This window comes from Schistocerca serialis, chromosome 3 (genome assembly GCF_023864345.2).
Source record: "Schistocerca serialis cubense isolate TAMUIC-IGC-003099 chromosome 3, iqSchSeri2.2, whole genome shotgun sequence".
Classification (NCBI taxonomy): Eukaryota; Metazoa; Arthropoda; class Insecta; order Orthoptera; family Acrididae; genus Schistocerca; species Schistocerca serialis.
Window position 1 is genome coordinate 46,036,372 of NC_064640.1, and position 14,367 is coordinate 46,050,738.

General features: G+C 37.9%; 1 protein-coding gene across 5 annotated transcripts in view; it reads left to right on the forward strand.

Annotated features, from left to right (window-relative positions):
* LOC126469697 (WD repeat-containing protein 7) overlaps positions 1 to 14,367 on the forward strand; it is a 385,995-nt gene that overhangs the window by 245,271 nt on the left and 126,357 nt on the right. For all 5 annotated transcript variants that reach the window (XM_050096866.1, XM_050096868.1, XM_050096869.1 and 2 more), the window contains 3 exons: positions 7,555 to 7,767; positions 9,368 to 9,644; positions 13,084 to 13,303. In XM_050096866.1, the coding sequence (XP_049952823.1) occupies positions 7,555 to 7,767; positions 9,368 to 9,644; positions 13,084 to 13,303 (710 nt within the window). The remainder of the gene's footprint in view (positions 1 to 7,554; positions 7,768 to 9,367; positions 9,645 to 13,083; positions 13,304 to 14,367) is intronic.

A 14,367-nucleotide genomic window follows, 5' to 3' on the forward strand; every position in this document is an offset into this window, starting at 1 on the left:
GAGGCTTTTTGTGTTATACACTGTTTTGCCATTTTCTGAAGAGACAGACAGACATACATACAATGTTTCTTATTAGCAGAAATTCAACCTACATTATCACTATAGGGAGAAAAAAGAAAAAAAAGGGGGGGGGGGGGTGATCTGGATGTTTGTCTCCACAGCTTTACCTGTTCTGTTTCCCTAGCTTCCTTTTCACAAAATATAGTCTTCTTTTAGTAATACCTAGTACTTTTTCAGTAATGTTAAGAAAATATGTACCCCATGACGTTGGTGCTGAAGTATTTGCAGTCTTTCTTTACACACCTTCTGGATAATTTCTCTTGAAATTTTTGCATTAAACTATTACATTCTGTGCATTCAGCACTACCAGGTTTTTAGACACACATTCTACTGGAACATGTAGCACTTATGATGCTATTCACTGGCATTTTAATCCTTTCAGACCTGAATTTTTTATGAAGGGAGGAAAATTTTTATTTATATGGTAATGCTCTTAGTTGATTTTTAATTATTTTAGATGCAAAATTTATACAAAAATATTTACCAGTTTTCAAAACATAATTTGTACACTTGGCTTCATTTCATGGTCTAAAATAACTAATTACGAAATATTCTCTATTGTAATAAATAATAAAATGACAATTCAATAATTACCATGCAAAATAATAATAACAATATTAAATTATACAGTGGAATATAGCAAACCAACCACGTCCGCGTAGTCTGGTGGTCACAAGCTGCTGCGCACTGTCACGAGCTACTCCACATGCTGACACTGATTTGCTGATATTTTCATAGTGATGCCCAACAGTTGGCAGACTTGCACATGATGAAAATGTTGAACACCATGACACAGTAAAATTTAAGGTACACAGTTGTAGCCAGAGAATCTGAAAGGGTTAATGCTGAGGCACAAGACTTGGATTGAATGTATTCAGGAGCTTGCCTTTTATTCTTTTGGTAACCTTAAATTGTGAAATTCCAAGTAATTCACAGCTTTCATTAAGTTTTCCAAAGGTGGTAGATGGATCTGATGCGTGTGATGGATCTTCAACTTTACATTCATCGTGTATGTCTTGGTCATGGTTAAAGAAACAACTTTCAAATATTTCTTTTTACTGTGCTTCTTAAAAGCATTTTCAGATTCTTTGTCTGTCTTCAAATGTTTCCATGTAGAGCCTTTGATGAGAACAACAAACACTTTCAGTATTTTCACAGATATTTCGTAGCTTCAGCAATTCAACATCAGCTTGATTCAGACTTGACATGTCTATTAAATTGATTTCTTTGCTCCTATTACTTTTCTTACGAGTCACCATTGTTGACAAAAAGCATATAGAACATTTCTTTTATTTGGTGATTTCTAAATTGAGTGTGTGTATTGGGCTAAAGGACTGGATGACTGAAACTATTTTGACACTCTTATCTGTCAGAGATGTATTATGAAGAATCTGTAAGGAGAAAAAAGAGGTAGCGACTACTTTACGTTATCTCTAACATTCACATCGGGAAACAAATAAGATTTACACACACACACACACACACACACACACACACACACACACACACACACAAAACACCCTTCTCATTTTTTTAATGTTGGAAAGTATGATAATAGGTATTATGTAAAATAAAAAATTTCCAATGACACCAAAATCAATAGATTTGGTTCATAAAAAAATAATTACAGTGGTTACAAACTTATGAGCCACTAGTCTCTCAGTATCAGTTTATGACAATAAATCCTGTTTCAAAGTAGCCTGCTAATTGTAGTTTTGATCAAAATATGTAAGACACATTGGCAGAAATATTCGTGTCGAACATGTTGATGTCTGCAGGTAATTGCTATTTATGTTCTTTCCTTTTCTCCTTCACTAAATTTTTTCTATCAGAAAACTTTGTAGATGAACTAATATCCAGTCCCATTTGTTACGGATGCAAAAGATTGTGATGCTTTCAGTCCTCGACAACCAAACAAAGGGAACAACTTTTTTCTGCATACTGTTGAATGGAGTCAAAAATTCAAGACATGTATTTGGTTGGCATATGTTTAGACTACACGTAAAACCTGTCTGTATCTTAGCAACAAGTAGTGAAATATTTTGTTTCAGACAGCTATGGTACTGTGGTTTTAGTGTTCACAATCTCTCCAACAATAAGACCATAAAGTCCACATGTCATGGACTTGCGACCTCTTTATTGTTTCATTACTTGAAAAATAAGTGACATTTTGAAAGAAATTTAGTTTTAATTTCAGATGAAAACACTGGCCAGAATGCGATGTTAGGCTTTGATATTGTAAAAAGTAAAATGTTCCCTAGCTGACTCGGCTGTAACCAACCTATGCAATGGTACACTTAAATTAATTCTAATGTATGAATAAGGGAGAAGCTAACCCCTATTGCTTTCACCAATTAATGACTCATGAGCACCCAAGTGCATCACTGCAAATAAAAAATTCGAAAAGCTAGAAAAAACACTGTTCATAGGGCCTCCGTAATGCATGGTTGGGTGTCTTAAAATGTTCACTACGTCATTGCTCGGGGATCAGCCAACTTGTCTGTCACATTAACCCTAAATAAAGTCATTCACTCGTTCAGTATAAGCAGGCAGAAATTTTTCAGTCAAATAGTGTTCACTACTTAATAACATTTTGAAATTTTTAACAAACTGAGTTTATTCAAAATAATAAAATATCACTTTCCACCATTAATGACCATTCATTACTAAATTGATAACCATTTGTGAGGGTTTAAACAAACTGAACAGGATCATATGTTTATGGTAAATGTCTGAACATCCACAAAAAAATAATTAAAGTTCCTTTACCACAAGTGTAAACTAAAGGAACCATAATCATGAATTAACAAATTTCTAAGTGTGGCTCACTCTCATAATTGACCATGGAAAAGTTTTTAAACTTTGGACTAAATCACCTAACCCGAAATACACTTTAAAATATTCGCTATCAGCACACGCAAATATGACAAGTCCCCACTGCAAACAGTTCGTCTGATGTGAAGTCTTCTAAGTCCACACAAGTTAAAGAGTGTTTGCTATCAAAACACACACACAGATCTCAAGTTCATGACCAGATACTTAGAAATATTTGTGCTTTGCATTGTTATGCTGTCAATTAAAAATACAATTAAAACCAATAAACCTCATACATCCATAATAATATCTATTTAGTAATGCTGCTAGTACTTTCAGTATTATAAACCTTATTTTCGAGGTAATTCAAGTTTTGTGCTCGGTACATACATTCCAGCCTATAATTTAAAATAACAAACAATCCTGTTGGAGGAACATTCGCAAATGAGCATTATAGCAGAGGTTGAAAATGAAAATACCATTTCAGTTGTAAATTATTTTATTTTCACACGACTGGTTTCGGACTGTTATAAGCCCATCTTCAGGTGTTGTAGCTGTACTGTGGTCCCGGAGCGCCGCGTGTACCAGGTGCGGTGTGCTGCATATGAGTGCAGAACAGTGAGTCCCTTACACACAGCGCTCGGGGACCGCAGCACAGCTACGACACCTGAGGATGGGCTTATAACAGTCCGAAACCGGTCGTGTGAAAATAAAGTAATTTGCAACTGAAGCGGTATTTTCAACCTCTGCTAATTTAAAATAAGTAATATTAACAAAAAACCTGCTATAACAGTTTGATAGTGCTCACTGATACATAGCCATAGACACTATGTAAGAATCACTTAGTGTGTTATTGAGATATTAATGTTTAAAGATTATTTTATACATATAGTTTTTAATATTAAATAATGTGAAATTACACTTTGTAGTGAGGATGCATCTTCATCCACACGCTCATCTAAATTTTGTCTTTGTAACTATGTTACTGGCTTTTCTGTCACTGGTTGGGTTAAGTTTTTAATAGAGTTACCTGCATGTTAGATTTTCTCTATTCAGTTAAGTTGGCCATGGCAGATACCCTTCCAAGCCCACGCTACCAGCCAGGTCTTTCTCACCACACAGCCTGGGCCTCTGACCTATTGACGACACCATAAAGCTAGTGGGTATCAGCTCAGTCTCCATGGCTGTTAAAACACACTTCTTGGCTGACAAAACATTAGTTGATTCAGCTACTAATGTTACAACAGGATGTGTGCACACGGCCCTCTCTGCTTTTAAAGTCTCGTACCCTTTCCGGGATTTATCGTCTCAAGAATAAACATTTTGTAGCAATGTGCTTTCTGTATATGCTGCTGCACAGCCTGGAAATATCCAACAGAATAACTTAACTCTGCCCTGTGAGTGTTCATTCTTTCTTGTTCAGTGATCAGGATTTCTCATTAATTTCACATAAGAATTGAATCAAGTCACTAATGTTCCTGATGTGTCATTACATCTCGACACAATGCTGCACCTTTCACCATCTGGGAGGAAGACTACTCATGATATCAGTATGAAAAAGTTTACTGATTGCTACTTTTAGCCATCTGCAAAGAAAACAGTTAAACTGAAAGGGCTAAAAATGTATAAAGAAGGTAGCTCCAAGAACTAAATTTTTGTGTGGGCCAATTATACAGAACCTTAGTGTACTGTTGCAGCTCAAAACAAAGTGAATATTCTACATGAGTTGGCTTTCAGTTGGGTTTATAACAATGTAATCAAGATTAAGAAGTCAAAAGCTCAAGACTTCAGAGCACTTTTTCCTTTTGTGATGAGTGAGAACCAAAACTTTTTCAATACACTGATTGCTTGTGAAGAAAAAACAGACAGACCAAACTTGGACATATTTGGATCTTGACAACAGTAGCAGAGAGGACCAGAGAAAGTTTGATTTTTTTCATTTATAAGCCCCTTTAATGTGTCATCGTAACTGCGGTCTGCTTCACGTCTGCTGTGCAGCGAGCTTCGTTAAGTATTTACTGTATTTTTATTACTCGTCACTACTTCTTCCGTGTGTTTTTGCTTTCAGGAAGCTTTAATTGTCGAGTGCTAGTAATAGTTGTTCCATAGATTTCGTGTTTGTTTTGAATACAGTCAGAGAGAGTCCCTTTAGTCAGCCATAGTGCCAGTAGTGCTAGTGTTTGTTTTTAATACAGTCCAGAGACAGATAGTGCTATTTTCATTGTTTTCTACAAAAAATGTCTAGCAACCACAGTTTAGTCAACAATCAGCCGCCTTTAGTGAATTAGCAGTCTAGTTAAAAGTTGATTAACTCTCTACAGTAAATTGATTTCTTAGGATGGATAGGATGTGTGACTGCTGTGTACGGACGCAGGAGGAGCTGGCCACTGTTTGCGAACAGCTGAACGTGTTGATGGCCGCGGTCAGCCGTCTTCAGTCTGCTGCCTCAGAGTGTAGCGGCAGTGGGGAGTCTGGTGCGTCGCATGGTACACCCCAGGTGTTACATGCTTCACCCACTGTCCCTCTTGTCGAGACATCTTCACGGGTACCGGGCGCGGTTGGGCCACCCCCTCCCCAAGGGGAGTGGCGGGTTCAGCGGCGTTCACGGCGCACGAGGCGGAGGGTCACTGTGGAGGCTGGCCATGTGGCATCGCCCGCTCTGCCCGAGAGTGGACATGTGCCCGCTCCTTCAGCAAGGTCCGAGCAGGCACACAGGGGGAGGGGTTTATTAGTTATTGGGAGCTCCAACGTTAGGCAGGTGATGGAGCCCCTTAGGGAAATAGCGGAAAGGTCGGGGAAGAAGGCCAGTGTTCACTCTGTCTGCTTGCCGGGGGGCTCATCCGAGGTGTGGAGGAGGCCCTGCCGGTGGCGATAAAGAGCACTGGGTGCAGCCGACTGCAAATTGTTGCTCATGTCGGTACCAATGACTCCTGCCGTCTGGGTTCAGAGGTCATCCTCAGTTCGTACAGGCGGTTGGCAGAATTGCTGAAGGCGGAAAGCCTCACTCATGGGGTGGAATCTGAACTAACTATTTGTAGTATCGTTCCCAGAACCGATCGCGGTCCTCTGGTTTGAAGCCGAGTAGAAGGCTTAAACCAGAGGCTCGGACGATTCTGCGGAGATCTGGGGTGCAAATTTCTAGGCCTCCGCTATCGGGTGGAGAAATGTAGGGTCCCCCTGAATAGGTCAGGCATGCACTACCTGCCGGAAGCGGCTACAAGGGTAGCGGAGTATGTGTGGAGTGCACATCTGGGTATTTTAGGTTAGAGAATTCCCTCCCTAGGCCCGACAAGACGCCTCCCGAGACGCGGCAAGGTCGGAGCAGGCAAAATGCAACAGGGAATAACAATATTAATGTGCTAATAGTAAACTGCAGGAGTGTCTATAGAAAGGTCCCAGAACTGCTCTCATTAATAAACGGTCACAATGCCCATATAGTACTAGGGACAGAAAGTTGGCTGAAACCAGACGTAAACAGTAATGAAATCCTAAACTCAGATTGGAATGTATACCACAGAGAGAGGCTGGACAGTGAAGGGGGAGGCGTGTTTATAGCGATAAGAAGTGCAATAGTATCGAAGGAAATTGACGGAGATCTGAAATGTGAAATAATTTGGGTGAAGGTCACGGTTAAAGCAGGCTCAGACATGGTAATTGGATGTCTCTATAGGCCCCCTGGCTCAGCAGCTGTTGTGGCTGAGCACCTGACGGATAATTTAGAAAATATTTCGAGTAGATTTCCCCACTATGTTATAGTTCTGGGTGGAGATTTTAATTTGCCGGATATAGACTGGGAGACTCAAACGTTCATAACGGGTGGCAGGGACAAAGAATCCAGTGAAATTTTTTTTAAGTGGTTTATCTGAAAACTACCTTGAGCAGTTAAACAGAGAACCAACTTGTGGCGATAACATATTCGACCTTCTGGTGACAAACAGACCTGAACTATTTGAAACAGTTAACGCAGAACAGGGAATCGGCGATCATAAAGCGGTTACTGCATCGATGATTTCAGCCGTAAATAGAAATATTAAAAAAGGTAGGAAGATTTTTCTGTTTAGCGAAAGTGACAAAAAGCAGATTACAGAGTACCTGACGGCTCAACACTAAAGTTTTGTCTCAAGTACAGATAGTGTTGAGGATCAGTGGGCAAAGTTCAAAATCATCGTACAATATGCGTTAGATGAGTATGTGCCAAGCAAGATCGTAAGAGATGGAAAAGAGCCACCGTGGTACAACAACCGAGTTAGGAAACTGCTGTGGAAGCAAAGGGAACTTCACAGCAAACATAAACATAGCCAAAGCCTTGCAGACAAACAAAAATTACACGAAGCAAAATGCAGTGTGAGGAGGGCTATGCGAGAGACAAGTTAGACATATCATAGAAATGTTTTTGATATGCCTATGAAATAATATAAAAAATAAATTCGATAATGAGATGATATATGATGATGTACAATGTCTTATCCATATCTTGAAAAAATGTAATTTTATGACAAGGGCTGATTTTCTTATGACCTCTTCAATTAAAAGGCACTTGGTTAATGTGTAAGAAATATAATTGCAATTCAGCATCTCCTATATTAATTGAAACTATTTGACACATACATATTGACTATACAGTGTGGAAAAAGTCTAGTGGTAAGCATCTGATACAAGTGTTTCTTATTTTATTAACAGGTGGCACTGAAAATGGGAATGAAACCTCTTCAAAGACAAAGCCTCGTGCTGTGGCAGGGCTAGAGACCAACATTACTATGGAAACAGCACAACTTCTTCTGTCACTGATGCACGCTTGGGACATGGATCCTGATCTTGACAAAGTGTGTGAGAAGAAACTGGGTCTGCTGCGGCCAATGGTTCCTGTTTCTTTTGGTGTACTCTCCAAAGGAGGTCAGTAATGTAGTTATTGAAATAATAATAGTGTTTCGGCTTGTTATAAATATCAGTAAATTATCACTAGTGTGATACAACCAAATCATTTTCATGTGCTCATAATTTTCTGAAGTTGTACTGAGATGAAGTAATTAATTATGCATCTCAGAATATCGAACTAAAGACACATTTGATATGTTTCTGAAATATTGCCTGATGGGCTGTATTATCTCCTTTTGTAGGTCACCATTACTTACGCCAAAGAAGAGACATACCCTGCCACATCCTGCACATACCCAGTCAGTGACATGTCTGTCAAACGAACATACTGAAAAAGAACCATTTCATTCTGTACTGTGAGGATGAAGACATTCTTACAACCATTTTGTTGCAGTGTAGAATCAGCTGTATATTGAACAATATACTGGTTGTGACCTTCTCAGGTGTTTAGAAGTAACAGTTCCTTTTCAGAGCTAGATCTAATAGTTATGAGTGTTGACATTAACTCATTATTTCTCCCTAGTACCTGCCCTTGATTTAACCAGTATTATGCTCAAACTTATATGCTGCACCATGACCTTGAACTGTCAGTGCCTCATGCTACTGTGAACTGACAAATACAGTTTGGGGCATATGGGTCAGTAGCAAGTCATGTTATTGGACCAGTATCTACTAGCTTTTGGGTCATAGTGATGACAGTGCAGCATTTGGGCACAACTGCATTTCAACATACATTATCTCAGGCCCTAAATGTTCTCAGCTCCAGGGAAGTTGCAGAGTGAAAACAATGTGATTTCTTTGGTATAGTGATACCTGATCATATTTTGCTGAAAATTTTGATACCGTCTGCACTGCGCAAGATGCTTTTCCTTCCATGGCTTTTGGATAAACTAATATTTCATTGATTGGAAACACATATGCTAAGCTCATCTGGTGGCCAACAAAAAAGTATCCTGAAATGTCAGTTACAGTTAATTGTGAATTCACAGCAGGCAATACTTCATAAACACGCGAACTATTGAGATGCATCATAAAAGACCTGTGTCTTTTGGCAGTTAAATAATTGTATTAGTCTCTATTTGGAATAATTCATTTGTTTCATCATTGCTCATATGGAATAAATTGGTTGATTTTCTGATGTTTCCTTCATGTGTAACACTTCTTTCACAGCTAGGCAAAAAAGTGGAACTGTGTGCAGGTATTAGATATTTTGACCACTTGTCAAAAAGACAAATGGTACCCATCATGTTTCATCATGAGCTTATCAGAATAAAACAACACACATAAATAGCATTTATTTTGTGTGTTTAATTAACTATATTATGAAAGTCATTTTAGTATTTCGATAATAGACACAGTTCCACTGGCCAGTGTGGTGTACTTATCAGAATTTTATGATTTTAGACCTCGAACTTCCTTTGCCTGAGCTTGAGGGTGTAAGTCAAGCTGTGTTAAGTCAGATAATATCCTAAAGAAGAAGATATCATTGTTATTTGATTTCATTATATTCACATTTGGGTGCTTTGCTCATTTTAAATTCTTATCTTCTCCTATTTTTGATATTAAGGAAAGTACTTTATTTCCTGCATATTTTGTTGTACATTTTGACACTTTGCAGGTCACATGAGTTTACTGCTACCAACATGGCAGACAAGTGTAGATGATGCAGAACTAATGGCTGAAGTAGAAGTATCACCAATTGCTTTAGATTTACCAGAAGATGCTCTTCGTCTTGAAAGGCTGACACGCTTGTTCACATCACGTATACATTGGGAACTGAGTACAACACTCACTACTAATCATCTTCTTGCCATCATTGCTATTGCTAACACCCTGATGTCCATGAACAATGCAACCTTCGTACCTGAACAGGAACGCAACCGAAAATTGCACAGGTATGTAAGATATTTCTTTTCCGCCATATTCTATTGACATAAGCAAGAGTGAGAATGTTCAGAAATAAAAAGCTGCTATAACCTGATAAATTAATTTCTTAATGGGTTGTATGATCTGATTAACATGACAGAAACAAGCAAAAGTATCTCTTTATATGCATAAAAAATCATTTCCAAATGTAATGTTATGTAAGCAGGCTGTCAAACTGGTTTTCCTGTCTCTGACGATATATTCTGCTCTATGACAGTTCAACATTGCAATACATACAGGTTTGGAATCTTCTCAACAAAACAGTTTTCAGACCTGTATTTCCTGAATAATGTGGTTGTTTGCATTGCAACAATCTCTGGCTGTGCAGTAAAATGAATTATTTACAGAACTACTGGCTCGTTCATTTCTTTACCAGTGGAATCTGTCTGTTGGTTCACGACTTCATATTGAATATCACTGGGTTTTAGTTATTCCCCTCAGTTTTTGATTTCTCTCTCATTCTTTATTTACATTTCCAGTGAAACTTAGACTTACTATTTTGTGTCCCCACTAGTCACTGATCAACACAAAACCTTGAGCATGTTGTTAGCTAGTTGTGAACTTTCATTATAGCTACCTTATTCAATTATTTATTTAATTTCTGTAGTATGCGAGTACAATGCATGCATTTCTAGGCCAATTATCTTCTTATTCACATCTTCCCCCCCCCCCCCCCCCTTTCCCGCGCGCGCCCACACATGCAGGAAGTAAATGTTTTGTATCTTTGTATGTTAAAATAGAAGCTACATCAAGATTTTAAACATGGCTGCAGCAGCAACTGTTAAAATTCTTCACAATAAAGGATGGCAGCCAAACACAGTTGCAGGATAGAATTTTTTTATTACAATTCTTGACCAAGGTTTCGGTACATATAAACATACCTTCATCAGAAGTACATTTCCTGAATAGAAAGACACATTCATTAGAAAAGCCATATCAACGAAAGTGAGAAACAGAAGTTTAAATAACGGTGAAATTGCTAAAGTAATACAGGCACACAATCTTTAGTACTTACTGAAATTACATCATGCACTGGAGAGTAATGAAACAATTATGCCAAAAGGCGTCGTCAGTAATTAAAATATCATCTCCATTTGTACGACATGTGTAATGGGTACAGGATCAAAGCGAACAGTTTAACAATGTTACTTCACCTATGAACTGTTGAGACACGAGTGTGAAGGCACTAAGGTAGATTGTTTCGCCGAGAGAGGGCACTTGCATGTGCCAGACTCGCGCATATTACAATCCATAAATACATACATAAGCGCATTAAATTAGTAAAGGTTGTGGTAATTCAAACTTTGTCTTAATAAATGAAGCGTATCACGCCAATTAAAGACATTTATGTAAACTAGAAATATAGAACCAAATTTAACTGTGTCCTAGTGTCAAACGGATAAAGCTTGCGCTTGGAACATCTAACGAGAGAGGGCACTACTGTAATGCGCGAGAGTCTCGCGTAACGTAGGCAGTGAAATCATACTAGCGAAACAACCAAAATGTTATAATAAAACGAAACCATCTGTCTGTATGAATAAAACATAGTAGTCATTTAACCACACATACACATTGAAATTCATAATTAACAAACATCACATTATGTAGATCCCAACAAGATAGGAAAAGCGCATTTCACCGGCATCAACAAGCAAGAAAATAACTCCTAGTCAGCCAGACTATATTACATTAAGGCAATGAGGGGTTTGAAACTGTCTAAAAAATTTTTGTTTCGAAGCTGCACCTGTTCATTAAGAACAAAACCATCTTTTAGAGACAGATGCTTGAAAATCTCTAATTCTTCGAGCAAGTCTAGTTTGTCACCTTTATCAGCTTCATGAAGCAGCTCTACGTCGTCCAGTTCTCTTGGCGTGTGCTGTAAGAGCCATAGATGTTCAGCAAAAGTGGAATTATATACGTTTTCCCCATTTTTACCTAACTTGTGTTCTTTATACCTAACTTTAATGGGTCTACCTGTCTGCCCTATGTAATAGTTTGGGCAGTCATTACAAGTAATTTTGTATACACCGGACTTAGTGCTGAGTTCTTCTCGTGCTCCAATCTTATGAATTACTCTACGCTTGAGGCTATTATTTACGGAAAAAGCAACTCTATAACCGTATTGTTTCTGTAAAAGTCTTTTTATCTTATATGAAACGTTCCCTAAAAATGGAATAGAAATAAAGTTATTACTCTCATAGTTCTTTGCCCTGTTATCTCCTAAAGTAGAAAATTTTACTGCTATTTTTTTCCTAACAATTTGGTCAATTAATTTAGGGTCGTATCCATTGTTAGTGGCTATTGATTTTAATAAAAATATTTCATTTTCAAAACAATTCTGTGCTAAAGGTGTGCTCACAGCGCGATGAACTGCAGAATGAAAAAAGGCGATCTTGTGAGTTTGAGGATGACAGGAATCTGCTGGAATAATATTATCAGAAAAAGTTTCTTTACGGAAAATGTCGAAGCTAATGGTGTTACCCGATAACTTGAGTTTCAAATCAAGAAAATTGAGTTCTCTCTCGTGATGTTTGTTAATTATGAATTTCAATGTGTATGTGTGGTTAAATGACTACTATGTTTTATTCATACAGACAGATGGTTTCGTTTTATTATAACATTTTGGTTGTTTCGCTAGTATGATTTCACTGCCTACGTTACGCGAGACTCTCGCGCATTACAGTAGTGCCCTCTCTCGTTAGATGTTCCAAGCGCAAGCTTTATCCGTTTGACACTAGGACACAGTTAAATTTGGTTCTATATTTCTAGTTTACATAAATGTCTTTAATTGGCGTGATACGCTTCATTTATTAAGACAAAGTTTGAATTACCACAACCTTTACTAATTTAATGCGCTTATGTATGTATTTATGGATTGTAATATGCGCGAGTCTGGCACATGCAAGTGCCCTCTCTCGGCGAAACAATCTACCTTAGTGCCTTCACACTCGTGTCTCAACAGTTCATAGGTGAAGTAACATTGTTAAACTGTTCGCTTTGATCCTGTACCCATTACACATGTCGTACAAATGGAGATGATATTTTAATTACTGACGACGCCTTTTGGCATAATTGTTTCATTACTCTCCAGTGCATGATGTAATTTCAGTAAGTACTAAAGATTGTGTGCCTGTATTACTTTAGCAATTTCACCGTTATTTAAACTTCTGTTTCTCACTTTCGTTGATATGGCTTTTCTAATGAATGTGTCTTTCTATTCAGGAAATGTACTTCTGATGAAGGTATGTTTATATGTACCGAAACCTTGGTCAAGAATTGTAATAAAAAAATTCTATCCTGCAACTGTGTTTGGCTGCCATCCTTTATTGTGTAGAAGCTACATATTTATCAGTTACATATACATTCAGAAGTGGGTACGATAATACAGGTGTGTTGTTACCTATGCAGACAGAGTACAAGAATGTCACTGAGCTGGAACAGTAAGATAGAGGAAGAAAAAGAAGAACAGTTCACTGCCCAGCAGGCTCAGATCAAACAGGGCTGGAGTCTTTTGGCTACTCTGCACTGTGTGCTTCTGCCAGATAAAGTAGTGGCTAACGGTTCTCGTGCATTCAAGAGGCCACAGGTGGAAATGATGGCTAGGAGGTGGCAGCATCAGTGTCTTGAGGTAGGTGTAACATGTAATTTTTGTAGAATTCTCAGTAGTTGCCTTTGGACTTGGTCTAATAGCAAAAATTTTGCAATAAGGTGCTATTGTTGTTGACTTTTTTATTTATTTTGCGATCATTCCATTTTGTTGTTTGGCAGTCACTAATAATTCTCAGAAGTTTCTACCAGTAAAGATCAAAAAATACCAACACAAGATAAAAATTGTCTACTTAAAACTAGTTTTGAGGAAAAGAGAGGAATGAAACCATACCTTATGTAAGATACAGTTTATTTTTGCTTTACTTAAACATGTTTTAGTACATTCTGTGCTACCTTCTGTGGGTTTTTGTTAATTTTATCTGAAAATTATGACATGATAACATATTTGGAAGTCATACGGGGTGTCCCATGGGGAATGGTAAATAGTCAGGGATATGACAGGAACAATCATTCAAAGCAAGAAAGTGTGGTGAACATGGGCTCTGAAATGCATACCTCAAGAGCTATTGGCACTTCTTCATCTTCGAAACTGTGAAACAGATCTCTTCTACTGCTAGCTCTTTGTTTTCCATATTTTGAGAGATGGTAGTATGAACCAAAACAAGAGAAAAATGTCCAGGAAACATGGGCTGTAAACTGCATACCTGAAGTGCTATGAGCACATGTTCATCTTCACTACCATGAAACACATCTCTCCTACTGAACAACCGCTCATAGCTCATAAGGTATGTATTCTATGAGCAATGTTTACTATACTTCTTTGCTTCCAATGACTGTTTTTGTCATACCTCTGAATATTGACCATTCCAACTAGGACACCCTGTACAAGTCCCAGGATTATTTTTTCAGCACCAAGCCAGGTATTTTCCTCGAAAATCTTCTTCGAAATCCAGAACACAACTATCAGACTTCAAAAAACAATTCTTTATTCAAAATTAACAAAGAATGTATGGCTAGTAGTATCATCCTAAACTTGATACTTACAATTGTAAGTAATACGCCAGCTGCAAAACTACAAACAAAACTTCAAGCTGAGAACGTATGCATCAAACATGAAATACAGTCTCTGTATACAAAAAAGAA